This window comes from Delphinapterus leucas, chromosome 14 (genome assembly GCF_059928025.1).
Source record: "Delphinapterus leucas isolate spDelLeu-1000000601 "Yukka" chromosome 14, BTC_Dleu_Yukka2, whole genome shotgun sequence".
Classification (NCBI taxonomy): Eukaryota; Metazoa; Chordata; class Mammalia; order Artiodactyla; family Monodontidae; genus Delphinapterus; species Delphinapterus leucas.
The window spans coordinates 27,155,631-27,183,352 of NC_143142.1; the positions used below are offsets into that span (position 1 = coordinate 27,155,631).

General features: G+C 62.9%; 1 protein-coding gene across 1 annotated transcript in view; it reads right to left on the reverse strand.

Annotated features, from left to right (window-relative positions):
• ARVCF (ARVCF delta catenin family member) overlaps positions 1–27,722 on the reverse strand; it is a 36,659-nt gene that overhangs the window by 5,805 nt on the left and 3,132 nt on the right. Inside the window, exons 2-8 of the mRNA XM_022551459.2 lie at positions 13,443–13,670; positions 4,981–5,139; positions 4,352–4,872; positions 2,912–3,411; positions 2,171–2,354; positions 1,243–1,360; positions 724–895 (exon numbers count right to left, since the gene is read on the reverse strand). Of these exons, the coding sequence (XP_022407167.1) occupies positions 724–895; positions 1,243–1,360; positions 2,171–2,354; positions 2,912–3,411; positions 4,352–4,872; positions 4,981–5,139; positions 13,443–13,652 (1,864 nt within the window). The 5' untranslated portion in view covers positions 13,653–13,670. The remainder of the gene's footprint in view (positions 1–723; positions 896–1,242; positions 1,361–2,170; positions 2,355–2,911; positions 3,412–4,351; positions 4,873–4,980; positions 5,140–13,442; positions 13,671–27,722) is intronic.

Below are 27,722 nucleotides of genomic sequence, written 5' to 3' on the forward strand. Positions count from 1 at the left end.
GCCCCAGGCTGACATTCCTGCAGTTGTCATGTCCACACAGTTGCCATGGAGATGGCTGCCTGGAGAAGGAACTGGGATCAGGACTTCCCAAGGATGAAAGGTCCTGCAGTTGTCATAGAGATGGCTGCCTGAGCAATGGGGGCGGGGAGGGGTCCCTGGTGCCCACTGCACCCGCCAGGCCTGCATGGCAGGACAAACAGGGACTTACCTTCATGGAACCACTCTTCTGGGCGGCCGGAGGAAGCACAGGAGAGAGGAGAGGAGCCTGAGCGGGCAGCACCCCCATTCCCTCCCAGGAAGTGTAGGACAGAGGGACGGGGACTCTCACCCCGATTACTTTTGGGGGCTGAGTGCCCACAAGTGGGACGGGGATCAGAAAAGGCCAACGCAGTGGGGCAGGTGAAGGCAGTGTACAGACCCCTGGCAGCTACACCCGAGGTAGGGACGGGGTGAGGCAGGTGGGGTGCTGCCCCCTGGGCTCCCCAGGGTCCTCGGGTGTCCTGCCAATGCCAGGAGGCGGCGCTGTCCTCGGCACTTCCAAACTTGGGCCCCCAGGCCCTTCCTGGAGCTGAGGGCCTGGGTCCAGGCACCAGGGGGGACCACTGCACAGGTGGTCCTGGGCACCCTCCTTGGCTCCCTGAATGTGTCCCCGGTGGGTGTGGAGGGCCTTCGGCTTGGCAGGGTCGGGGGTCCTAGAGCAGTACCCCAGTCCCACCCACACACCTTTGGCCTTCTTGCCACCAAAGCAGCCGGCGTCCTCCCTCCTCCGGCGCTGGGCACCCATGGCACTGCCCGGGGGCCTGGGCTCGGCCTCCTGGTACCTGTCAGCCCCCGGCACCTCCTTGTGCACGTGGTAGGAGAGGTTCCGCACGATGCACACGCAGTTCTCCACTGACTGCAGGGAGAGGGGGCTAGGGTACCGCTGGGGGGCACGGGACACTGACCGCTCCCCCAGGGAAGATGCCACAGCTCGTGAGTGCAGAAGGGACCGGGTGTAGGATGGGGAGGCCTGGGTTAGGGGCCCACTCGGGCGAAACCCAGGGAGGGGCTGAGGAAGGAGGGGGGAGCACCTACCACACGCGGGACCTGGTCCAGGGCTTCAGGGCACACCTGCTGCCCCGCACCACACACCCGTCCCCTGTGCCGCCTGGATAGTCCAGGGCTCCTGCTCCGTTCCCCGACCCTTCATGGGAGGCTGCGATACTGACCCTGCCTGGGGCCTGCCAGGGCCTCCCCGCCTACCTTGTTGTCCGTGTCCTTCCTGCCCACGGCCGACTGCAGGGCGTGCAGGAGTGCGTCCACCAGCCCCTCACACTCACGGAGTCGCCGCCGGGCCTCTGCACCATCTGAGCTCACATTCCTGTGTGGCCAAGAGCAAGCCCTGTGACCCCAGCTCCAGCTCCGGGGTCTCATCTTATCTGCAGAACGTGCTCTGTGCCATGCCGTCAGGGCTGCTAGCAGATGACAAGAGGCTAGCAGTGAAGGTGAAGCAGCAATGGCCTGACTGCTAAGACCCCAGGAGGGGGCCCTGGCCTGGCATCTGTGTGGGGTGGGGGGCTCCCCTGACTCCCAGCTGAACTGCAAAGGGACAGAAGTGGATCCAGACGCCTGAATCTGTGCTGTTCAGGGCTCCACCCTGTGCTAAGGACCCCAGAGGGCCATGGGGGGATATCCTGATGGACAGACAGGACCGAGGGGACGCAGGACTGCCTGTGGGGTCTCTGCAGGGCCTCCAAGGGTGGTGGGAGGTGGGCAGGGGTCACAAGGAGGTGGGATGAGGCCTCTGAGGCAGACTGGAGAGGAGGATCCTAGCTCCCCTTCCCTGGGTGTCACAGGGATGGGTCGAAGCTGGGCAGGGATGGAGCAGGGGTACATGGGAGGGTGGCAGACATCTAGAGGCTGCCTGTGGGGGTGAGTACAGCCCCATCAGGCACATTCTCGGGACTCGGGCAGAAACTGTGACCTGGCTCTGACGCCGAGGCCTGGGTGGCTAGCTGTCTTCCATGTTATCTGGGACACAGGGACGTGGCTATTCCTAGGACAGCTGTGCATGCAGGTGTGGATGTGCATGCAGGTGTGCATGCAGGCTCTGGTGCAAGGCTCCTGCCTCCTTGGGTGGGAACAGCCCTGGGAGGCTTCGAGGGGCACCTGAGCAAGGCCCCACGCACACCTCAAGCAGCCTGATGTGTTCTTGAAGACAGTCGTCCACTCAGCATCCCGTGGCTTGGAGTCTTCGTTGGGCTCTGGCTCCCAGCCCGAGTGTGGCACAATGACCTCATGGGTCAGCGTCTGCAGGCCGTGGTCAATGATGACCATCTTCAGGGGTTCGTAGGACGACAGGTTCCAGAGTGTGCCTGCAGGGTGCCATCGACCCGCCAGTGCTGACCACAGGCACTGTCCCCACAGGACCAGCTCAGGATCCACCCCGCCCTCTTCAGGCCCCAGCTCACGCCGGAAGACAGGAGTGACAAAAGCCACAAGAGGCCCTGGGTGCTGCTCTGGTGTGGGTGAGATGCACATGCCACACCGAGAGGGGGCTCCCCAGGGGGGGGAAGGAGCCCCCTAGAGGCCAGGACACAGGAGGGGCTGGCAGGGAGCCTGGAGCTGGCATGTGCCTTTTCCCCACCCCTTCCCAGCCACCCAGGCAGGTGGGACTATGCTCCTGGGGCCACGCCAAGAGGGGATCATCACATGACCCTGACCAGCCATGGTCCCCACGACTGCCCTGCTGGGGGGGCCAGAGAGCCAGAGAGGCAGGACCCAGAGTAGTCATGGTGGGGACATGGGAGCTGGCGGGGAGGGGGCCAGCGCCAGCCCCACCTGTGGCGGCCAAGTCCAGCGGTAGAGACCTGACACAGTACCTAAACCTGACTCCCGACTGAACCGCGACGCAGGCGGCCTGGCGCCTCACCTGTGACGAGCTCGCGGACCTCGCTGTCCCGGGCAGCCCGCAGCAGGCGCACCAGGGCAGGCACACCGCCGCAGTCCCGGATGGCGGCCTTGTTGTCAGCATCCCTGCCATACGAGAGGTTCCGCAGTGCCCCACAGGCCCGGCGCCGCACCTCCGCCCGCGGGTGGTCCAGCAGGGCCACAAGCAGCGGCAGCCCCCGCAGCTGCCGCACGCGGCGCTTGACACCCTCGTTCTCAAAGCACAGGTGCTGCAGGTAGGCGGCCGCGTTGGCCTTCACGGGGTCCACGGGGTGCCGCAGCATGGCCAGCACCTCGGGCAGCTCGGGGTCCCGCCAGCGCGGCTCCTTGCGGGCACTGTCCACCGAGGGTGAGCGCCGCACTGCCCGGTCCAGGCTGCCCAGGCTGCCATGTTCCGGCTGGGCCAGGGGCGCCGTCGTGGCTGGGAAGGGGGGCCGCTCCTCCATCAGCTCACCGCCATCGTCCGCCACGTCCTCGTAGGCCCTGTGCAGGTGAGCACGGTGCATGACCGTCCTCTCGCGGCTGCTGCCTGGCCTTGCCCCCAAGCGGCCCCATCACACATTCTCCAGGGGACCATGAACCCATGGGACAGGGCTGAGCCTAGAGCATCGTCGGTGCTGCGGGTCATACCCGACCCAGCAAGAACTAACTCACAGCCAGTGATAGAGCCAAACCCCAGCCAATGTCATCAGAACTTGTATCCCTCCCAGATGGGAGCTCACTCACTCCCATTACCAGGCAGTTTCCCTGACTCCCAGCTAAATGTGTTTCTACGAAACATCTGTCTGTGACTGGGGTCCCACCTCCCCATGAGGCCATGTCTGGCTAGTGCACCCCTTGCACATAGCCAGCCTGGTAGGACCATCTGAGGGCCTCAGGCCACCAGTTCTCCAGGGCACAAGATGTCAAACCCACTTCCTAGGTGAGGGATTGGGGCTGGGGGTGGGCGAGTGTCTCGCCTGTGGCCACAAAGCATAATCCAGACCCAGGCAGTGGTCATGTTCCCACCTGACAGACAGAGAAGCTGAGGGCAGGGGAGACAGAACCAAAGGCTGCAGAGAGAAGGGAAGGACCGAGGGCCTGGGTTCTGGGTGCTCCTGTGATGGGGGAGGGGCTGGGGCCCAAGCTCAGAAAAATGCCCTGGGTCCCTTGGGCTTGTGTCTTCCGGGCCATCTGGCTGGAGCAGGGGCAGCAGGCATGGGCGCGTCACCAGCTTCTCTTGCTCCAGACCCACAGGGAGGGTGCCCAGTGCAATCCCACAGCCCAGAGCCCGCCCTTGCCGCTGTCCCTGAGAAGAGCCAAGGCCAATTCAAACTAACGTGTGCGTTATTAACACAGCACCGCAGCGAGACTACCCGTGTGGTACTCTGCAAGGAGTGGAAGGCAGGCTTCCCGGAGGCAGTGACAGCGCATGGGGGCTCACCTGGTGCGCAGGCCCCGCCCACAGTCTGGCCTCCTCCGTGCGGCTGTGCCACAGTCAGGCTCCAGCTCCGGGCCCCCCTCGTCCTCAGCAGCCAGGCTGCGAGTGTCGTCCTCCAAGCCATATGGCTCTGCCTGGAACCGCTCGGGCTGGGAGCGGCCAGCTGGTGGACCAGGCTCAGGGCCCGCGGGGAAGGCCTCCCGGCGGCTGGGCAGCGTGAAGCAGCCATCACCAGGGCCTGGGCCCAGGGGGCCTCCGCGCGGAGGCCGCACACCCAGCCCGCGGGACAGGCTGCCATAGCTGGGGACGTCGCGGGGCTCGTCAGGAAAGCCGCCTCCGCTGCCAAGGCAGGTGCGGGAGAGTGTGGCCGCCGGGCCACCCCCGCGCAGCAGGAAGTGTCGGTCCAGGGGGCCATCGGTGAAGGGGCCCAGTGGGTGGCCACCGTCCAGCAGGGGGAGGCCATCGGGGCCCACGGGCACCTGGCGCACTGTTCGAGTGGTCACCGTCTTGACTGTCTTGGTGACCTGGTGGGTGAGGGGGCAGCCTGTGGGCTGGCAGCCTGAAAGGCCAGGGTGGCCTCAGCCCTCCACCTGAATAATGGGTGGCCCGCAGGAGGCCAGGGCGAGGTGTACCTTGGTCTCAGTGCGACGAGTGGTGCCATCTTCCGATGTGACGATGGACACATGGGAGGTGGGGGTGCCAGGGTCCTCCTCCACCGTCACTGTCTCCTCCAGCACCTCAGGTGCCTCCGGCATCATGGCCAAAGAGGCCTGGCTGCCCGGGCTCTGCTCCTGGGCAAGGGGGCAGGTGTTGGTGGGAGGACCCCGTGCTCAGCAGCCCTGGGGCAAGGACGCTCATGCTGGCCTGGATGCCAGGAGGGCCTTCTTCCCCTGCCCCAGGGCCTGTCTCAGCCCCGGCTGGTGAGGACAGCAGCACATTCTTGCCTCTGAAAGCCAAGGGGCTGGTCCCCACCCCAGGTCCTCCTCGGGCTGATCTAGTGGATAAGGCCTTGGGCCCAGCGGCGCAGACTTGGGCAGCCCTGTCTAAGCTGTAAGCCCAGCTGCCACAGCTCCTGGAGGCCCAAGCACCCACAGGACGCTCTCCTGACGTCACTCATCACCCCTGCCTGTGCCCTCCCTAAAGGATGGCTCTTTCCTGTGCCTCCTCCCTGCCCACCCCAGAAACCTTGAGTGCAGGGGGTGGCAATTTCAGCATTGTTCACCGACTCCCTGTGGCCACACCCAGGCTCCAGCCATCCCCAAGGCCAGCTAGACGCCCTCGCAGGACAGAAATACCCAACTCCCAGAATGCCCTGCGCACTCAGAACACCAAAATACCCTTGCCCCTTCCGGCCCAGATACTCTTGGGGTGCTGAGTGGGCAGGGCCTGGCCCTACCTCACTCGGGCCAGTGGCTGGTACCCCTCACTGAGGCCCTGGGTGTCATATCAGAGAGCCCAGAGAGGGTAGATTCAGGCCAATGTGGGCCCAGCTGATCCTTGATGGGAACCCTGGTGTCCCCTCCCCACACACCCCCGGGTCTCCCCGGCCTTGGCCCTCAGCTCTCAGCCCCCCTTGCCAACATCCCCACAGGCAAGATGGTGCTGGAGAGAGGCTCTTCTAAAGCCCACAGGCCTACTGGCCAGATTCACCAGTGGGGAAACTGAGGCTCAGAGAGGACAGGCCAGCCCACAGCACAGCTGGGCTGGACCCCTGCTATGCTGAGTGGCATGGGGACCCCAGGCCTCTGACCACCTGGGTCCCCCCCACCATGCCAACATCCCAGGATCAGTGTCTGGCCAGGACGGGTAGGAGCTGAAACCCAAGCTGCAGTGGGCGGGCGCGGGGGAGCACATTCCCGGGCAGCCAGGGCCGGGTCAGCAGGAGGACAGGTCCTGCTCCAGGGCCCAGGCCCGTGCCTTGTGGGATGGGTCCCCGCCTGGGCCCCAGGCCCCTGAGGCCTGCACAGACAGGGAGCTGAGGCCCAGGAAAGGCCAGCAGCTCAACCTGCATCTGCCTGGCACCAGAGAGCCCTGCTCTGCTCCCGTCCCTGGGACCGGAACATGCAAGGCAAGGCTCCCAGGGCCACCTTTCCGTCCCCGGGCCCAGGAGCATGCAAGGCAAGGTGCCCAGGGTTGCCCTCGGGGCCTACCTCCCGAGGGCCTTGGGTGTGAAGTCTCCCCAGGTTGGGGTCCTGTCCTAAAGGAATGCATGTCCCCCCAAATACACACAGTGCTAAGGTTCTGGGCCCCTGCAGCCTCTTCAGGGGTCGCAGGAGAAGCCTGCACCAACCTGCTGGGAGCATCCCTCAGGCTCTGGTGACAGAGGAAGAGGTCACAGAATGTGTCCCCTCCCCCAGAAGCAGGGCTTCGGAGGACAATATGTGATTTTATGAAAAAGAGAAACTGAGGCCTGACAGAGGAGAAAGGACTACCCAGAACTGCACAAACTGCTAACGGGGGATTTCAGGCATCCACAGGGAAGGGCTTTCAGTCACATGTCACCCCTCTGGGGCGACAGCCTTGGCTGCCGCCTTCTCAGTCCTAGAATGCAAGTAGTATGCCTGTCAGGGACCTGGCCAGGAAGGAAGGATGCTGTTCCTTGGGAAAGAGAAGTAAACTGAGGCCTGGGGTGGGGACACACTGGTATGCGGCTGGGCAGGGTGGCCTGGCTCTTCTCTGAGGGTACTGGGGAGCTGGGGCGGTTCTGGAGCAGAGGTTCAGGGACAGCATGTCCCTGCTGGGGCCTCGGCCGCCCCATCTGCACTTGGCAACTGTGGGAGCAAAAGTGTGGCTGGCAGTCAGCTCTCTGCTCAGCCGGGGAAGCGGGGGAGCAGCAAGGCCCCATGGCTACAAAGCACAGGGAACAGGGAATGCAGGGAGCAGGACTGACAGGAGGGGACCAGGTTGTCCAGGACACTGCCAGGAGTACGAACCCCTTAGTAGGTATGCATACATTTGCATATATTTAATCCTCTCCGAGAAGAGCCACTACCCCCTGGCCAGGCTTGGGCTGCTAGAGGGTGGCACAGGGGGTGCACATCTTGGACCTCAGTGCCAGGGGGGCCTGGCTGCTGCTTCTCACTCCAGCCTGCAAACACAATAGAGAATTGGGGGGAAGAGGAGATGGGGGTCCAGGAGAGCCAGGGGCCCAACAAGGCCTGGCAACCCTGCAGCATCAGCCACCAACACCCAGCCCGGGCAGCCCGGCAGCGGGATCCCAAGGCCCCAAGAGCCCTGACTGGCAAATGACCTCAGGGAGCTAAAAATGGTGATGACTTCACCCCGGTGGGCAGGGAGGCGGGAGCGTGAGTCAGCCGGTGATCACAGGGAGGCCCGGCCCCCGTTACACACGCCTGGGCACACACATGCAGAAAGGGACCTGGACACACATGTGCACGAACACCCATCCCAGCTCCCCGGCCCAGGCACGTCAGTTCGCAGGCTCTCCCAACAGCACCCAGCACCGACATCCCCTCCTGCCTTCTACCTGCGTGTCCAGATTTTCTCAACCACCTATGCAGCATCTACCATGGGAGTCTCAGAGCTGGCAGGTGGGGGATCCAGGGCCTAGGGTAGAAGGAGCCCAAGGTCGACCCCTGGCTTGGGCCTCTGAAATGTCTTTGGGGTGAGAACATGGGGTCACAGACTGACTGACCAGGACACAGTCAGCTCTCAACAGAGGCTGCTGACCAGGCTGCCTGGATCCTCGTCTGGCCTCAAGGCCCTGCTCTAGGGCCCCATGTCCCATGGCCACCTACCCAGGCTGGCCCACCTCAGGAACCCCCAGCCCTGCAGCCCCAGATTTCCCTCATACCCTAGACATGAACAACACCTGCAGCCTCCCCACACCCCAAATTCCGCCAAGTCCTGTCAACTGCCTCACCCTCCCTCTGCCCTGGCATCATCCTTGCCTCTCTCGCTGGGATGACTGTCCAGCCTCCCATCAGCTCTCCCCACGGCCCAAATCTGTCCCATGGTCCTCCCATCCATGGTCCACTTGGTCCAGGGGCCCTGGGCCTGGACCAGCAAGGGGCTGCTGTACACTTCTGGAGTTTCCCATGAGCTCCTGTGAACTTGTGGGAGGGGCCGAGCCCAGGACTCCAAGCAGGGGCGGGAGTGACCAGTATCCCAGAAAGGTGGACCCAACCACTGCTCTCAAGAGGGTCTCCAGAGGCCCAGAGCTGGAGGGCTCTGGCCCTGTCACACACCTGGGCTCAGCTTTCTTGTATGAAAACAAGAAGGACCCGGGGTGTCCAGGCCACAGGACAGGTGGGGTAGTGCCAGTCCTGACTTTGTGACCAGATCTAAGGTGTGTGAGGCTCAGAAAAATGAGACATGGGACAAGACACAGAGGGGCCACCCCTGGGCAAAAGCCCACAGCAGCCTCTGGGGGCGCATGTGGGAATGGCGGAAGGAGGGGACAGAGGAAACAAGCCAAGTCACCACTGGTGGTGAGCTGGACTGGGGTCCCAGAGGCACGGATCCACCTGCAATGTCTGCCCTTGAGAGATGAGCACCCATGGTCTGGATCATGAAGAACAGGATGTGGGGTGGTTGTCCCACCCTGTCCACAGCCCCACCAGCACACGCAAGGGATAGAATAAGGTGGGATCCCACCCCTGGCTCCCACAACCCCCTGTCGAGGCTCTCAGAGAGCACGAGACGGCTGCTGCTGGATGATGAACCGAGGGTTGGAGGAATACCAGCCCCCCATCCAGAGCGGCCATCCTGGATGAAGTCCAGGCCAAGACAGGCAAGCATCTCCCACCAGGGAGCAAGTCCTTGGCCATTACAGACGTCCTCTCCCTTGGTGTCCACAGTGGCAAACCCAGCCCTGGCTGACCGGGAGCTCCCCGCTCCACAGCAGCAGTCCACCTGCAAGGGCGCAGGCCCAGGATGAATGGCCAAGAGGCCAAGGGGTAGTAGGTGCCCAGCAGACTGGGGGAGCAAGCTTGTGGGCGACGGCAAGGTGGGCCATCACCCACCCTAGCTTTCCCAAGCCCAGCCCACACCCATCAGGCACACAGTGGCCCCACATTCCCCCAGCTCCCCTGAACTGGCCTCTCCATCTCTGGGGCAGGCAGGCACCTAGCTGTCCAGGTGAGCAGGTGTGTAGGAGACCTATCTCTTGCTCCTCCACTCTGCCTCAGTTTCCCCACCTGTTAGGGGACCCCGCTCTTCTGAGCAAGAGTGCAGGCTGCCCGCAAGCCTTCCCCCATGCTGGTGCTGGGAGGAAGCCCCCCTCCGCCTCCGCACGTGGGCAGGGCAGTCCCCCAGCCGTCTCTCCACGTGCGCTGCCGCGGCAGACCCGGCTTGCATTAAAGCTCCGAAGCTCCTGCGCGGCCCCCAGAGCCGGGGCCCTGTGAATTTGGGGGAGGCCTAGTCGCGCCAACCTCTCCAGATTCGGCCTCCCACCCGCGCAGAGGGTCTGCTCGGGAAGGCCCTGCCCACCACCCCGTCCCAGGCACCTGTCCCGGGCGCTGGCCCGGGTGCGCCCGCTCCCACCCCTCCACCCGCTCCCCGCACCCCCGGTGGCGCGCTCACTTCGCCGCCCCGCCCGGCCGCGGCCCGGGGGCGCAGACAATAGCCACCTCCGGCCGGCGGCTCCACGAACAAAAGCGGGTCCTCCCGGAGGGCCGGCGCCCCGCCCTCCGCCACCAGCCCCCGGGACAGTGCCCCCGCCCGGGACCAAGTTCCCTCCAACCTGTCTGAGTTCGGCCGGCATCGGGCCGGGCGCGGGGGACGCGAGCCGGCGGTGGCGGCGGCTGGACTGGGTTCAGCTGCGATGCCTCGGCCGCTCAGCTCGGGTTAGGCGGACTCGCTCCCCGCGGGGCCGACCTGGCTAGGCGCGACCAGCGGCCAACCGGGAGGGGCGGGACGGTGAGGCGAGCAGCCAATCGGGAGGGGCCAAGCTGGGGCGGGGAGGATAGCAGCCAATCGGCTGGGGTCTCACCCGGGAGGGGCGGGGCGGCGGGCGGCCAATTGGGCGGGGCGAAGCCCCGCCCCGACTGGCGCGGAGCGGGTCTTGCCTGCAGCCTTGGGCCGGGGTCGCCCTCTGCCCCTGCGGTCAGGTCAGTCAGGGCTCCCCTTCCCCACCCCCGTACCGCGGAGGTAGCATTTTCCCGCCGAGTCCTCCTTCCCAGGCCTCGGTTTACCCCCAGTAAAAGAGCCCACAGCCCTACCCCTGCAGTTGAGGAAACAGTTCTGGCAATGCAGGGGCCAGTGTGGCTAAGGCATCCTGCAAGACCACCCTCCTGGCACAAGCTGCCCATCCCGGCTGCGACTCAGTTTCCCCTAGCTGTGAAATGGTGGCCTATAAGAGTATTGACGGCGATGTCGCTCAGGTTTCCTAGATCTGGCTCCAGGCTCTTGCCAACCCTCCAGCACCTCCCCAGTAAGCGTCCCCACAGAGCTCAACCCGGGCCTGCACTGACCCACTTTGTCTTGGATTCTCCCCGTCAAGTCACAGAGGCCCAGGGGTCCCCCATCCTCTGAGAGGTGTCAGAGCAGATCAAAGGGAGGGGAGGGAGCACAACTCTTGGGTGACCCTGGGCGAAAGCTTGTGGGGCCAGCTGGCCTCAGATCCTCTCCCTTCCATGTCTTTGACCTATTGGGAAGTGGTAGCTAGAAGGGACGGTTAATCAGGGCTTCTCCTACTATGGTGCACTCCCCACCCCCAGCAGCCTGGCATGGAGGTGCAGCCACCCTGGGGGTCTGGCTTGGCCAAAGGGAAGCGTAGACACAAGAAAGGGTCTGGGCTGGGGCCCTCTCGGGTCATACCCCGCAAACGCAAGGCAACGGCTCTCACACCAAGAACAAGAGACTTATGCTCTGGGTTGAACAGAGCTGGGCCGGCCCACAAAGGTTCAGCAGGCTGGGCAAGAGAGGGGGCCTTAGCCTTGGCTTTCTGCTTCCCACCTGCCTCTCCCCAGACCCCACTCCTCTTCTAGGACACTCCATGCACATAGGCCATGCAACCAGCATGCTCAAGCACTCTGGGTGTCCACTGCATGTTCCTCTGAGTCTCAGTTTCCCTTGAGTTGTCCTTACCACTGGACCCCCTGTAACTTCCATCCGTGGAGCTACCTGGGGCAGGAGCAGAAGACTGTACCACTGCCCTGAGAGAACTTGGCCTGGATGCTTACATGTGAGTCATTTCTGTCTTCTCCTAAATTTCACCATCTGTTACTGCCCTAGCCTCATCCCCCTCTTGGCCCAGCCCAAAGTTGGCCAGGTCCCTAAAGGTGTCCCCTGCCTCCACACACACACACATTGCTTGAGGGCCAGTCCTGCTCCAGCCAGCCTGCTCCAGGTGTCTGGAGGAGGCGACCCTTTCTGCTAGAGGATGAAGGGCAGGCAGCCAGCACTGTGGAGCAGCACCCCGAGACTCTCGACTCCCCAGCCCCAGCTACCTGCCTTGCCACCAGCCTCCAAGCTGCACAGATCCGGGCTCTGACACTTAGGACCAGGTCCAGGCAGCCGTGGCTCACAGGTGGGTCACTAGGCACCTCCTGCTGAGGTGGGTCTGGGAAGCAGGTTTGGCATGGAGGCTGCCAGGCCTGGCCCGCTGGATGTGGCTGCCTCCCCATCAGCCCTGCTTGTCCAGCCACAGCCCTGGGAACACACTCTCTCTGATCTCAGCCTGAGAAACCATCTCCTCCCAAGAGAGAAAACCAAGGGCAGGTCTTGGAGGGCCTTGGGTGGGGAGGGGTAGTGGGCAGGGAGGGTGGTGGCCTGATCTTCAGGCTGCAGCCCTCAGGAGGCCAGGGCAGCTCCAGGCTATGGGAATGTCTTCCCACAGGGGCATTGACCCTCAGCAGCACCCTCTGGGCTGGAGGCCAGAGCCCTTTCTGGCCTGGGAGGGCTGGAAAGAGGGCCTGGAGCCTAAAGAGTGGCCTTGGGGTCATGGGCTGCCACTGTCCCTGTGTGGCCCAGCGGGCTGTTCTGCTCCCCAAATTTGGGGGTGCAGGCCTCACCCTTTGGAATGCCTGGGGTCCAGGGGGCCACAGGGGTGGCCCTCATACGTAGACCCACCTGGCCTCAGTTCCAGCCTCCCATAAACTGGCCGTGCAGCCACCTCAGCACCAGCTGGCTTGGAAAGACAGCTACCCAGTGTGTATGGGCCCACTGAAGATGTGTCTTCAGCTCTGACTGTGGACCATGCTGGGCCGTGCGTATGGATCACCCACTGGTAGATGAGGACATTAAGGCTTGGGGGCAGTTACTGGCCAGGTCCCCCAGCCTGACACAGACCACTGCTTCTGAGCCCCAAACGCCCAGGCTAGATGAAGCTAGTGCACTGGGCCAGTCTCCACCAAGACCCGTAACCCCCTCCTTTTCTCTCCAGCCACAGAGGTCCAGGCCACCCCAAGCCACCAGCACATATGTGCCGGGCCCCCACAGCCAGCAGCCCATCTGGCTCCCTGGAGCTCTGCCCGTGCCCTGCCCTGCATCTCAGTCAATCACAGGAACTGCAACAATCACAGCAAACTCCCTCCTCCCCCACCAGCACCCCAGGAGCCAGGCGCTATTGCCCCATCTGAAGGTTCGGTACTGGGGCACAGCTCGTGTCGAGAGGACCCCATGAGGCCTCCTGACCTGACTGTACATCCCAACTTCAGAGTTCTCAGGGCCTGGCCAAGAGCAGACTGGGCTCTACACCTCCTGGGGCTGAGCAGGGGCAATGGCCAGTCACCTGCTGGGCTGCAGGCAGAGCCTCAGCCCTGCTCAAGCCTCCCCCGGCGCTGACCCACTGACTGATGCAGGCAACGAAGGCAGAGAGACTCCATGGAAGCAAAACCCTCAGTGTCACCAGGCTGACTGCTGAGCTGCCCAGAACAGACCCTGCCCAGCTGTCTGGGCCCTGAGGGCTCACACAAGTGGAAAGTGCTGTTCTGAGGGTTGGGCTGTGTCCTGCCCATTTGTCACATGATGCCCTGCATACCCAAGGGGGTTGGAATCCCACTTTCTTTCCCTCCCCAAAGGCCCCAGGTCGTGCAGTAAGCCACTGCATGCTGGCTTGTGGTCCACCTAGGCCCCTTGATTTTTTCCCCACTTGGCCATTTTCACCCTTCCTGAGTCCCTGGGCTGTTACCTGCAGGACAAGCTGTTGCCAGGCCATCGACAAGGGCTGCCCACTGCCCACACCACTGCTGCCCATGCCAGGCTGCTGGGCACGCTCCAGCTGCAGGGCAACATGGCGCCGTTCCTGCTCCAATGCCCGTGTCAGCCGCTCGAAGCGGGCCTCCTGCTCCTTCACTGAGGCCAGGATGCTGGCAGCCGAGTGCACGTTGCAGTCCTCCATGACCAGGATGCTGGCTGACTGCAGGCAAAGCAGAGCAAGTCAGGGTGGGGCCAGGGCGGGGGCCTGGAGAGGCCGTCGTGGGCCCCCTGCCCACCCCACTCACAGATCACATGACTCACTCCCAGACCACAGCATCCAGCTCTCTGGAGAGAAGCCACATTGATTAAATTCTAAATTAAAAGCCATTAATCCAAGGCTGGCCGGAAGCAGCCGGCTCCCTCCCTGTGGTGTGTGGGGCTCTGACCCGGGCTCCCTGCTTCCTGCCAGGCCCAGCAGAACCTCGGACCATGGGTGTCCCAGAGCCTGCTGGGGAGGGAAGGGAAGGGGAGGGAAGGGAAGGAAAGAAAGAGCTGGTGTGACCAGCTCTCAGACCTCCCAGGCCCTCTGCTGTCCAAAGCACATGCCAGTTCACCCCACCCTCATGGCACCAGCACAGGCCCATCTCACTGAGGTGGGCGCTGGGGCCCAGAGAGGGTGGGGGACCTGTCTGTAGCCACACAGCTCGCACGGCAGAGCTGGCACACTAGTTGGCAGGGAGTGAGAAGTTGCTCCGCAGCCTCTGGGCCACCTAGGCAGGTGCGGGGATGACGCGGGCCTGCAGACCAGTGGTCCCACCTCCACTTCCAGCCACGCTGGCTGGGAGCAAGGGCGGTGTCTACCCCATGCATACAGCCTGGCTGAGATTCCGTGTCCAGAAGTGGCCCATGTGCCTGACGCCTGACCCCGAAGGAGGCTGAGGGCAGGGGCCTGGGCGCCCGAGGCCCAGCGTCTGGAGAGAGTCAGGCCTGCCCGGGCCCCAGCCCAGCGCTGCCCCTGTGGGCCCCCGGGGAGCGGGTGGGGGCAGTGGGGGCTTGGCAGCTGCAAAGACGAGCCAGAGCCAGCGCTTTTCCTTACCACTTGCTCCCTGGCTGACCAGCATGTTTGCTTTTTGTGGGCAAAGAGCAGCAGAAGTATGTGTGCTCAGACCCAGGCGCACGGCAGCGGGTGGGGCGCAGGCCACGCGGGGGCTCCATGTGCAGCACAAAGCCTGACCCAGGCCAGCCCGCCAAGGCCATACCAACATGGGGCCTGGGCATGGCTGGCAGTACCCCTGAAGGGTCAGCTCTGCTGCTCATGGGCCCCTGGGGAACCGGCTGCAAGGACAGAGCCCTGGAAAGGAAGGGTCAGCGCTGGGCTTGGCCATACCAGTGCCAGCTGGGCCAGGGTGCGGGTGCACTTCAAGGTGAAAGGACAGCACAGAGACTCCCTCAGCACCCGCGACAGCTGGGGAAATCAAGGCCCATCGAGGGAAGAGACCAGCGTGGGTCCAGGGCTGGGCTCCACTTCCCCAGCACCTGTCACACAAATCAAACAGCAACGAACTGAATTCCTGCTGGGAGAGGTGGTGGTCAGCACGGGGGTGGTGGGCTGGCTGCAGACCCACGTGATAACACGGAAGGCAAAATATGCATGAATTTTTAAGATGGACCATGAGACTTCAAAGACGCTTTACCCAGCTGATCCTGGGTAGAGGTCGGCTCCAGACTTGCTTCCTCTGCTGTCCCGGGAGGCCTGGGGGCCGCCAGGGAAGTGCCATGTGCGGGACCTCAGTGACCCTCACTCTCCTCTCTGGCCAATGCCTTCCCAGCCTCTGTTCCCCTGCGAGGGCCCCACACTGCCTGCTGGGCAGGCCCCTCCCGCCCCTGCCCAGACCAAGCCACCAGCTTCCTGAGTCCTCGGTGGAGGCCGCTCCTCACCACGCTTGCCCGTCACCCATGGGGTGGATTTAGGAAGAGGACAGGGACAAATGTGCCATGCAGACACAGGCAGCCTGTCCTGGGGCACGTGTCCAGGCCTAGGCACCCCAGGAGTGGCCCCAGGTGGGCGGATGTTGGGTGGTTGGAGGGATGGAAGGGCAGGAGACCAGGTGGAAAGGGACACAGATGAACAGTGAGGGGACGTATGGAGGCTGCCAGGAGGGGGCTGCATGGGAGGGTGGGTGGGTACGGAGGCAGCAGGGTGGGGGGAAAATGGGAGGCGGGCAGGAGGAATGAGTGGATGGGTAGTTGGGTGGATGAATGGGTGAGCAAGGGTGAGGCTGAGAAACACTCCTGGGAAGGGGCCCCCAAACCCGCTGGGGCGCCACTGTGACCAGCGCCCGCTCCCCCATGAGGGTGCAGGCATATGGAGGAACTGAGGAGATGCCCACCCTCCCCTGAAACCATGCCCACACTCAGCGTCTTCCTGCTAAATCAGCCGCTCCTCCTCAGAAGGAGTCCAGCTAAACCCTGCTCCAGAAATCAAATTATGGGACAGAGTCCAATCTGGGTTGAGGAATTAGAGGAATTTCCTACGGGTCAGGCTGGCAGGAGGCCTGGGCTCCAGTGCTGACCCCTCACCGGCCATTTGTTGGTACACTGCCCACTGCCCCAACCTTCACAAGGGGAGGTAGGGGACTGGCTATGGGTGGAGGCCTCCTTTCACACCCCTGGCCCCACCCACTTGATGGGGAGGAAAGTAGGCAGCAGGGGTGCTGAAGGCCACCCACCTGGGAGTGCACGGTGTCCCCCCCATGCTCCCAGCACTGTTCAGGCCTTGCAAGTGCCCATCTTTACCCTACCGCCCCTGCTGTGGTTGGATGGTGCCCACAGCCACAGGGACAGCTTCTGGCCAAGCCCACGAGGACGGGCACTGTGCCACGGCCAGGACCACAGGGTCACCCGTAGTTGGTGTAATGCGGGGGTCGCAGGGTGAGGGGGGGCTTGGATGGGAAGAGTCCGTTCTTGACCTTAAAGCAGTGGAAGGAACTGCCAAGGAAAAAGGACCAGCTTGTCTTTGTGAGAATGAAACATTTCTAAACATCCAGAAAGAGTGCCACGTGCTGTGGTTGTGGCTTGCTTTTCAAGTGTAGCGAGCGTTTCAGACAGACAAGTGGGACTGTACACGTAGACACGGCTCCACTGCTGCGGAAGATGCGCGGGCACGTGGGGACACGACACACTACTCTCCACTGTTGTGTTTGCAATTTTCCATGATATGGGAAGTGGGAGAAAACAACAAAGAAAACAAAATACTGGGATCGTCTTCACAACATCCAGTAGAAAAGTGATATCCTTCATCTATACGGTGACTATATAAGTCAGTAGGAAAAACCGAACCCCAACTCGAGGTGGGAAAAGGTCATCAACAAGGCATGTGGCCCAGAGATGAGGTGCGAAGGATGAGTGTGGAAATGGTCACGCGTGCGCGCGCACACACACACATATACACACGCACTGGAAAGAGGGCATGTCGGCTGCAGCGGTGCTCTGGGTGGAGGGCTCCTGGCCCGCAGGTTGCAGCAGGTCCAAAGTTCTGCACGCACCCATGTTCTCAGAGCTACTGCCTTCTCGAGAGGCAAGTAAGAAATGGGAAAGCAGGTGCCCCTCCCCCACCCCAGCAGGCCAGGCAAGTGAGCGCGAGGCCAGGGAACTCTCCCCAGGGGCTTGGGCGTTGCCGCCCGCCACCTGAGGGAAGCAGCTAGGTTTTCAGGGAGCTGGGAGAACTGTAACAGAATTCAGCCTGGAAATTGGGTTTCCCTAGCAGAGGAGGTGACCCTATCGCCACCTGGACCCAACACCATGGGGGTGGGAGGTGGACAGGGATGGCCCCTCAGTGACCTCCTCCTGCCCCCAAACCGTCCCTGTGGACACCCAGCAGCACCCACTGACCACACAGAGTACAACTGCTCTGTGCAGGGGGAACGGTCTGGGCGGTTCTTCCCAAGGGGCTCGTGCCCTGCACTGATGGGGCGCCCTGGGCTAAGGGAGAGCCAGGTCCCTGGCAGCACTGGTCAGCCCCAGGGCAGGAGCCGCTGGACTGGTGGTCCAGGAGGACCAGGGGCTATGGGGAGGCTGATGCAGGAGGCTCGGAGCCAGGTCAAGGCAGGGACACTTCTGGGAGCCCACGGAGCCTGAGGTCTTGGGAGCTAAGGGCCTGGGGCTGGGCCCAGGGCCAGGGCTGGGAAACGGCCAGGTAACTACAGGCTGGACATGGCAGAGGAGGCCTCACCCTGGCAGGAGGGTGGGCCAGGTGTAGGTGAGCATCCAGCTGCTGCCCCTCCTCATTGGAGGGGTTGAGCCACAGGGAGCCCCCACCAGAGGCCACCAAAGGGTCTCAGTCTGAGATTCCTGCCAGGGCAGGTCACAGACACTTGCTCCAAGTCTCCGGGTTCCCTGCCTCTCTGGGTGGACTTGTGGGATGGCAATGGACAGCAGTCCCCCAGCCCTAGGCTGCCCCTCCTGCACCTGACCCAGATTCCAGCTGCAGCTGCAGCCAGAGGGCAATGCCTGACAGGCTCCAAGTGTGGGGTCTGGGCAGCGAGGACCCACCTCCTCCACAGTCTCTACAGCAGCAGCCAGCCCAGGGGCACCCCAAGGGCAGGGCAGGGAGGGCTGGGGCTGGTGGTCCCTCTGCCTACACCAGCAGCCTACCCACTCCAGCCTGGCCACAATAGGGGAGCCCGGGCATAAGGCTGGGGAACCCCAAGGTGCCCCACTGTGTGGGGTGGGCTGGCCTGTTGCCTCCATACCTCCCACTAGGGTCCCTTTGGGAGGTGGCTCCCCCAACCCCCCACTCCATCTCAGGGAGAGCAGAGCAGCGAGGGGGCAGTTCTGAGGGCCCAGGCTCAGAGCCCCACCCCACCGTGCTCTGGGGTGGGCACAGGAGCCAAGGCGTTCCTGAGGCGGAGCCTGAGGCTCACAGCCAGGCTGGGACCAAACCCGACGGATCCAACTGGCACCGGGGCCTGGGAGCCCAGCTCCTACCCAGGGGCCAAGGGGTCCATGAGACCCCGAGGACCACCCCCCCACCGAAGGCACAGGTGGGGCAGCTGTCCGGTCAGGCTGAGGGCCGGTGGCCTGTGTGCACCAGTGCCGTGTGCCTGGAACACCCTTTCTCCCTCAAGACGCTGGACCCCTTCTTCCCAGGCCCCCTCTGTCACCATGGTAACACCCAAGCTTCTCTGAGGGACAGAGCCTCTTTGTGGTGGCACAAAGCCCCTTTGAGGGGCAGTGGGGGTTCAGCCCCTGGGAGCCTGTGGCCAGTAAGTCTCTGGGGGGCAAGACGTGGCTCGTCAGCCCAGCCCCCACCAAGGTTGCAGAGCCAAGAAAGATGAAGCAGGAGAGCCTGGTGGTTAGGGGCTGAGACACCCACCCCAGCACCACCTGCCCAGCTGCCCATGGAAGGGTCTCTGGGATGAGCCCCAGGGCCCCAGCAGAGGCTCTCTGTGGGGGCCTGAGGACTTCCCACGGCCTTTCCGCCATTTGACAAGAAACATGCTCTCCCTGGATAAGTGGAAGAGGCACTGGCAGTGGGGAAACTCCCTGCCAGACGGGAAACCAGACTCAGGACTGGGTGGGAAGCAGGCACAGGGAGCCCTCAGGAGGCAAGCGGGTCAGATGGCGCGGCCTGGCATCAGGCCTGCTGAGGGGCTGCCCATGTATCCGGGCCTGCCTTGCCCTGCTGCAGGGCCCCCCATCTTCGCCTGCCTGCCCTGGGGGAACACAGCCAGCCAGCTGGGTGGCCTGGGGTAGCCTTGCTGCAGCCAGGACCTCAGGACAGGTTTGGGCAAGAAGGAGCCTCGCTGTGGCTGGGCTCACTCCAGGGGTTGGGAGATGGGACCCTGAGGGCAATGTGGGTCCAGGGCACAGTGACAGGGACCGAGCGCAGAGCTCCCTGCCCCCACCGCAGAGTGTTGCCCTATCTGTGCCCCGGCCCTGCAGTCAGGGAGGCTCACCGCAGCCATGGAGCCCCTCCCTGTCCCAGTCTGCGGGCCCATGCCACCCTGGCCACTGCTGACCAGGCACGTTGCAGTGCCCTCACATGCTGGGCGCCCTGCCGGGCAGCCCTCCCCAAGTGACCTCAATGTGACCCACTGCGGCTTTGCTAACTAAGCCCCCAGGCTGGGGGTCACAGCCCCCGGGTGGCAGCACGAGGCACAGCAGGCCCCAGGAGAGATCTGCCCCTTTGTGGGCAGATCCACACAGGGCCCGGGGGTGGGGGGCTGCCAAGGGGCCAACCCTGACATGGCAGTGCCCCTCATGGTCAGCAGATGAGATACCCCTGCACCCCACGGAGGCCCCGTCTCACACCCCCACACCCCGCCCGCCTGCCTCCCCGCCAGCATTCCTGCAAGCTGCTGACACTTCTGGGCACTGGGACGGGCCTGCACAGACTATCGTCAGCAATACCAGGTCCACCTCCCCACAGAGCCCAGCCTGGGCCTTCGCCATCCAGGAAGATGGGGCCTAGGGCTCAGCTTCCAGAAGGAGGTTCCCTGGGAAGTGTGAGAGTGAGAAACTGGTCCCTTGTTCCGTCATCGGGAACACCGGGGTCCAGCAGGGAGACTCCAGGCCCTGCAGGCACAGTACCCACAGCCCAGGGGGTGACAGGTGTCAGGAAGACCCTCCAGCTGTCAAGGGTAGAGGCAGGGCAGCTGTGGCCACCTGGCCCTGGATGGATCAAAGGGGAGTGCAGGGAAGAGACCAGAGCATGCCCTGTGGAGGGAGGTTCCATCGTTGCTCCTGAGCCACAGCATCAAAGAGCCAGGTCCCCTCTGGTCTGCCCTTGCCCAGGGTCCTGTGTGGCCTCCAGCACTGGCTCCTCCCAGGGCCCCTGGGAACTCCCATTCTCTCCCAGAAGCTGAGCTGGATGCCAGTCTCTCTGCTCCAGAACACCTCACCTGCCTGGGAGCCAACTCAGTGCTCCTGAAGCCCGGGAGTGCCCATGGCACACAGGTCCAGACACCACCAGCCTCCATCAGACAGCAAAGTCCTGCCTTTTATATGCAAATGATGACCCAGTGGAACTGGGCAGGGGGCTTCACCCCACCCCTACCCAGTGCAGGCTCTGGGCCCCACAGTGTCCCTGCCTGGCTCCCCACCCCCCCACACCACATACCATGACAGCCTGCTGGGAATCGGACTTGTCTGTGTGCCCTGCCCCCGCCAGGACGCAGAACACTGCAGCTGGTATGCTGACAATTTGGGGACCTCCTTAAATCCACCCGCAGGCTCACGCATGCAGCCACCCACAAAGTCATGCACACACACCCCCAGAGGCACCCAGGCTGCCCTGTGGGGCCTCACCTGCCCCAGAAAATGGATGGTAGGTGACCTGACACTACTGACAGGTCCTTGTGCTGGGGGAGGTAGGACTCAGGCTCCTGGGGGTCAGCGTTCTGGGCAGACTGCATTCCTGTCCTGAACACCTGGCAAGGCTGCCCCCACCAAGACCTGTGAGGCCGGGCCTGCCCTGGCTCCACAGCCTGAAGGTGCCCAGCCTCAGTCCACACCAAAGTGTCTCTGTGACAGGAGTGGGGACCATGGCCGGGCCAGGACCCTGGACAGAAACACTGAGGCTGCACAGACCTGCCCCAGCCCCCAGGGCCCAGGGCAGACCCTGCTGCCTCCCGGGGACCCAGGAGAGCTGCCGTTTACCAGCACAAACATCAGGGAACAGCTGATGTGCCCTCAAAAGGTTAAAGATGGCCTTGAACTGATGAGCTGGAAACAAACTATAAGAAGGACCGATCATGGGTGATGAGGATCCTGTGGGGATTTGAAGAAAAACATGGCGGAAGCTAAACAGCAGCTGGGACGCTGTCCCCAGGCTGCAGGATGCAAACCCAAGGCAGACCTGCCAAACGGGCAGAAAAGGACACAAAGTTGTCAAGAGGGAAGACAGGAGTGGTGGAAAATGGATCCTGGGAACAAATTCCCCTGGCACAGGAGGTCCCCGAGGGACCCCACAAATGGCCAGGAGCCACCCCCAACAGAGGGCTCCAGCAGGGCTGTCGGGGTCGGGTTGGGGTCTGAGCTTTCTGCCCAGAAAGAAGCTGAGCAGACTGTAGTCATGTCAACCCTAGCCTTTACGACTCACTCTCCCTGGGCTCTGTGCCCCAGCCTCCAGGCTGCTGTCCCTCCACAGGGCAGGAAGGAGGCCGCCTGGCCTGGCCCTCACCGGACACACCCAAGGCGGCACTGAGGAGGGTCCACGCTGCCACCAAGCTGCCCACATCCCAGAGGGGCTGGACGTCATCCATGCACAGATGTCAGCTGCAGGACCCTGCTGCCCAGCTATCGTCTCTTGTTTGCAGAAGCTCTTCTACAGGCGAGGACCAGCTGACAGCTTTGTTAACAGGGTGCTTCCCTTTCTTCCTTAACTTGGGATCTTGAAAGAGTAAACCCAGCTCTACTTCCTTAAGGAAACATCGTGCAAAGTTCCCGGGCTGTCAGAGACGATTTGCCACCCCAGGCCTCAGTGTCCCCATCTGCACACTCGGTGTCCCGCAGGCACTGCGGCCCAGGGCTCATGGGTGCAGGTGTCACAGGGCGCCAGCCTCTCCCTGCAGGGCACACAGCAAAGGCCCCAGAGGACTGGCTGGCAGCCCGCTGGAAGCCTCGTTATCTTGCAAAATGCAGAGAGCAGCAAGTACATTCAGATGAATGAATGGCCTAATTAGGATTTCACGGAGAGTGAAAATATTTTGAAAAGAAAAAGTTTAACTAAAGGCATATTTGAAATACCAAACTCATCAATTGCAAACGACAACCTGGCAAGATGTGCCAGGGGGGCGGGGTGTCTCCTTCTCCCCACCTGACAATGGGCAGCCTTCCCTGTGGGCGAAAGAAACTGGGCCTCAGCCTACCCAAATCAGAGCTGCAGGGGGGTGTCCCCACAGAACAAGACCTAACTCAGGGCGGAACTGACGACTCTGGGTGCCCCGGTGGAAGGTCACGCAGGGACGGAGACGGACGCCCAGGGCCTGGGGAAGAAAGCCCCCTCAGCGGCCTGACAGTCCAGTCCAGGCAGCAGAACAAAGCACAGCAAGCCAGGGAACAGCCAGAAGCTGACTGTGGCTGGCGTGGCAGGGAGAGGCCCCAGGGGTGAGCTGAGGGGCAGGGGCTGCTCCAAGAGCCACTAGGCCAGTGGCCACCTCAGGCTTGCACAGACCACCCAGCACGGCTGGCGTGGCACTGTCCCTCCTGGTGGCCTGGGCCCCGCAGCGCAGTCACACCACCAGCTGGGAGACACCCTGAGCAAGGAATGGCACAGCCAGAAGCTGGCATGGCTCTTGCACAATAACACAGCGGCCAGCGCGAAGTGCCACCTGTGCTGAGCCCCACAGGGCGTGCAGAGCCAGGTCTGAACCCAAGTTCCGCCTCGTAGAATGTTATTGCTGAGAAGCATGTGCTCCAGAGTGGGAAGGGGCTGGGGGCATCCCTGGGGCCGTGGTCTTCACTCCTGCCTCTCATATTGAGCCCCCCCACCCAGGGAATGACCCACGAGTCCAATCACAGAGACCCCTGGATGCCTGGCTGAGAGCCGCCCACAGGCGAGGGCCAGCACCTCGCTCTCTGGCAACGCAGGCAAGATGCTTGCGAGGCAGGTGGACCGGCCGACCCAACCTGAACTGAGACACAAACAGGCATGTGTGTGCCTGGCCCAGTGGTGCTGCCACTGGAGGCCCTGGGGGTGCCAAGCCCGTGACCCTAGAGGAAGAGGTCCGTTCACCCCCCACAGCATGACAAAGCCACTCGGGCATGGGACAGCCCATGCCCTCCCAGCCACAGGGAGTCACACATTCACAGGCCGGATGCTGCAAAGGGGCCCAGATCACTGTGGGGGCTTCTGAGGGGCCTTCCCACAGCAGGGACCTGTTCTCAGTAACCAAGGAGGCTCAGGGGGGCTGGAGACCTGGGGAAACCAGAGCGGGATGCACACGTGCACAGGCCAGCACACCGGGGGTCCCAGGGAGGAGGCCCCAACTGCATGGACCAACTTGCATCTGCAGGGCAAGCGCGAGGCCGCCCGTGACTTTTCAGAACAGAGGCTGGTCAAGGGGAGGCCCTGACCTGATCTTCTAACAGGGCCACAGGCACCTCGAACCTGAGGATGCGGTATGTCACATTTATAGTTTCTGGTGATAGAAAACATCAGTCAAGAAACTGTTCAGATACAACCATATCAACACAGTTCAGCCCTTGCCTCACATTTATGTCACAGTAAATTCTAGATGGATGAAATCTCAAGTGTAGACGCTGACCTGGAAACACCGACAGAAGACAGATGTGTGTTTATCTGGCCACGTGCTAGACAACGCATGGAACAACAGAAGGATTGAAGGAGGAAGAATTCCACAGATTCCACACAAAACGTGAAAAATTTGAACAATTTTTGAACACGAAAGCCATCATAAGCAAAAATTAAAAGGCTGAAGAAAGACGGATGAAGGCAGGACCCACTCTGTGCGCAACTGCGACCCCAAGAGGCCCAGGGGGGCCGCGGCCACAGAGGCCCAGCCTCCCTCAGCCCGGGTGAGGCTGGTGGAACCAGTGCCCGCGAGGCTGTGCGTAAGTGCCTGCGGCAGACACGAAGAGTCCGTTACCAGACTCGAGAAGCGCAGGAGATGGGGTAACAGGAAGAGGCAGAGAGAGAGGGACAGAGAGAAACAGGGAGAAAACGAGGAGCACGAGGGAGGAGGGAGAAACAGGGACAGGAAAAGAGCAGCAAGGGCAGGCACAGCAGGCGAGGCGGTGGGCAGCCTCCCACAGACCCCATTACCTGCCATTTGGTGTCTGGTTGGCCTGCCAATCTGAGGCACGGTGGTCCATCACAAGTTTAGGGGGGTGGGGGCAAGCACCTACCACCCTAAGCCCCAGATGCCATGCCACCTGTGCCACCAGCAACACCACGTCCCAAGGCCTGGTGCTCTGGCCCAGCAAGCCCTGGACACAGGCTGAGCCTCTTCATCCCAATCCACAAGCCCCCGTGTGGCCCAGCAGCCTGGCCACTGAGATGCTTGGCCAGACCTTGGTCCTCCCACCTGCCTGGCTGGCAGGTTGCCACACCCGAGGTCCTGTGGAACACAAGAGGAAGGAGCAGGTCCCCTGCCCTCTCCTGTCTTACAGCCCTCAGCAAAGGACACTCAGGCGTCTGGAGGCTCCTGAGTCTGTAGCCACTGCCTTCTCACCACCACCCAAGTAAGGTGCTGGCTGGGCCAGGCCATCCGCGCTGGACACCCAGGGACACTGAGAATCCACAGGGCTGGGTGGGCTGAGCCTCCCACGGAGACGGGGCTGGGCGGGGCAGGGGCAGAGGGCCGGGCTGGGGCCTGGGCTCCCGCACTGGGGCAGCACAAGTGGCCACCACACTCTGCAAATCAGGCAACACAGCAAACTGACAGAGTGGTACCAGCAGGGCTCACTTCCCACCACACAGGGTCCTGGGGGCCACAGGGACCGCTCAGCCTCCGTCCCTCCTATACTTCCTGGGCACCATGCCTCGTGCCCCTGGAGCTGTGATGAGCAGAGAAGCCCACGCAGCAGGGCCAGCACCAGCGCCCTCGCCATGATCACAGCAGTCACGGCCCCTCCCCACTCCAACGGTGGCCCAGGGTGGCTGTGTGTGCCAGAGGCCATCTGGCCCTTTCAGACAAAGCCTCCTCCCGGCCTCAGTGCCCTCCTCCAGGAGCCGCAGCATGTGGGCCCATTGCCTGTCCTGGCTGGCAGCTCCAACCTCCCTGGTGCAGCAGGGACTACCCTGAGCCGGGAGCGAATCTGACGGCCTGTGCGACACCAGACACTGCCGTGCCAGGCATCCAAGTCAAGGAGGGTGTGGACCAGTCCAGCTAATGTCCTGGTGGGCTGTCCCCAGTGCACGCTTGTCCCTCAAGCCAGACGTCCCTCAAGCCGGTATCTGTGGTCCATACCCAGGCCATCGGTGAACTCAAGTAGGGGTGGCAGGAGGCCCCACGTCCAGCCTTGTCCAGCCCAGGGCCCTGTGCCCACCCGGGTTGAGGCTGGCCGGAAGCACACACCACTCAGGCCACAGTCCATCCCTCCATGGACCACACCCACCGGCCCACCACCCGTGTGAGGAGGGGACGTCCCTGGAGGAGGTCAGCATGTTCAGACACCCATCCGGCTGGCTCCACATCCTGCAGGGAACCAGAGGGCGCCTGGTGAAGCCAACCGGCGGGGTTAAGTCCCTTCTGCATGGGGCCAGAGCCCCAGCTGGACACTGTCATCCCTGACCCAAGGGCGTCTGGTGGTGCTCCAACACAGACCCGCTCGCACATGACCGTGTGTGTTCTCACCCCCACCCCACTGGGACTGTCACGTCTACAGTTTGCATCGGCTGCCACGGTCCCTCCTGGGCGTTGCTTACGCTGTTAACGATCCTTCAGAACCCTGGCCATTTTGAGCCGATGATAACGCCTCCCTTCTCCAGAGGTTGGGTGTGCTCTGCTGTGATAAACTCCCACACCAGGATCCCACTGGCCTGTTCAGGGGGTCATGGCCCCCAGGGGTCTGCCCCCTTCACTTGCCCTGGGACACAGGCTGCCTGCCTCTCCTGAAGCTCCCCGAGGCCAGCCCCCATCCATGTCCCTCCTAGGCCAGCAGCCAGCCTCCCAGTCCTGGACCAAGGACCATGCAGCTTCCTGTCTCGGCCAGTGGTCTGGGGACATGTTCCCTCTCCTTGTGTCTAGGTCTGGGGATGTTGCCAAAGTGTTTGTGTTGTAAAAATGGAAAACAGGGCACCACAGACAGGCTGGAGGCCACATCCGGGAGATCACAGTGGCAGAAGCTCTCTCCCCTTGGCTCTGCAGTGTTTACCAGGTTGTTCCAAGCTTCTGTCCAACCTTCCTTTGTGGACATGGCTCATTTGCGGGCCTGCGGGTGGGTCTCTCTGCCTCACAGTAGCCCCTTCATCACGGGGAGGGGCTTCAAGTCAGGGTGGGATCATGGGGGGAGATCAAGATGCCAGGGCCAGAGGCAAGGAAGAACAGGGAGCTCAAGCCAGGCGTGTGTGTGCATGCGTGTACACGTGTGTGAGCGAGCACCTGGGAGGGGAAGCGTGGTTGGGAGTCTACCCACCCGCTGCACCCTCCCCACCCACAGCAGGACCTGCTGCTCCCACCCTGAGGTCTGAGGCTCAGGGATCAGCTTTTGCTTAGAATGTGATGCTTCTGGGGCACGTCTGCTTTTGGCTTAAATGTTCACATAGACCTTGTTCCATGGAAAACCACGTGCTTTTCTTATCAGTCCTGATAACCGCCAGCCTCTCCCCAGTGCTGGCTGTGCCCCATCATCTCGGTGACTCTCACTAGGGGCCTGGGGTCAGCCCAGGACACCATTTTACAGATGGGGAAACCAGGTCCAGGCAAGGCAGTGCTGGGCCAGGATTTGAACTCAGGTCTTCCTGCCCCTAGGACACACTCCCCCCAATCCAGCCACAGGAAGAACGTGGTTCCCGCCTCGTGGGACTCCAGCAGGCCAATAACTCCACAAATGCAGAGGAGGGCCGGGAGTCAATGCCAGTGTGGGGGGCGGGAGGGCATCTGCAGGGCTGCAGGTGGGGAGGGGGCCCGAGGGAGCTTCCTGCAGGACGGTGGGAGCAGGGGGGCAGGGAGGGTCTGGGGATGCAGGGTGGCGGTGGGACCTGAGGTGGAGTCTGTGTCCCCAGGGTGCCTCATCTCAGCAGCACTGTACAGATGGGGTGTGCGGGGAACAGAACCTCATAAGAGCCCTGGAGCCATGGATAGACAGACGGACAGGTCTGAGATACGAAGGTAGAAGCATTGATGGGATTTGTGCCGAGAGGGTGGGGGTACCTGTCTCAGGGAGCCCTTTCTAGCATCCCTCAGAGCTGGTCCTGGCCAAGGACCCTGCACCAAGAGCCTCGGGGCCAAGGGACCCACCCCCAGCCTTGAAAAGGCCTGCTGTGTCCCCGACTGGGGCAGGAGGCCTCTGCAAGGGCTGGCCAAGAGCCAGAACAGCACACACCACAGATGTCTGACAGCATGAGGCAGCCCCCATGTGCACAAACCAAGTCCAGCGGAGGGACAGGGCCCAGGCTGGGGGGATGCTGGGCAGGCAGCTCAGGGCCGCAGTGGGTGGTGAGGAGCCCGGGTGAGGGTCAGGCCGGCCTGACTGAGAGCTCGCTCTGCACTCGAGCCTTGAGTCCTGCTCCACCACAGCAAATCCTGATGTGCCCTTCCAGGCTGCTGGTCACTCTGTGCACATCTTGAAAAGGCACCACTTTGGC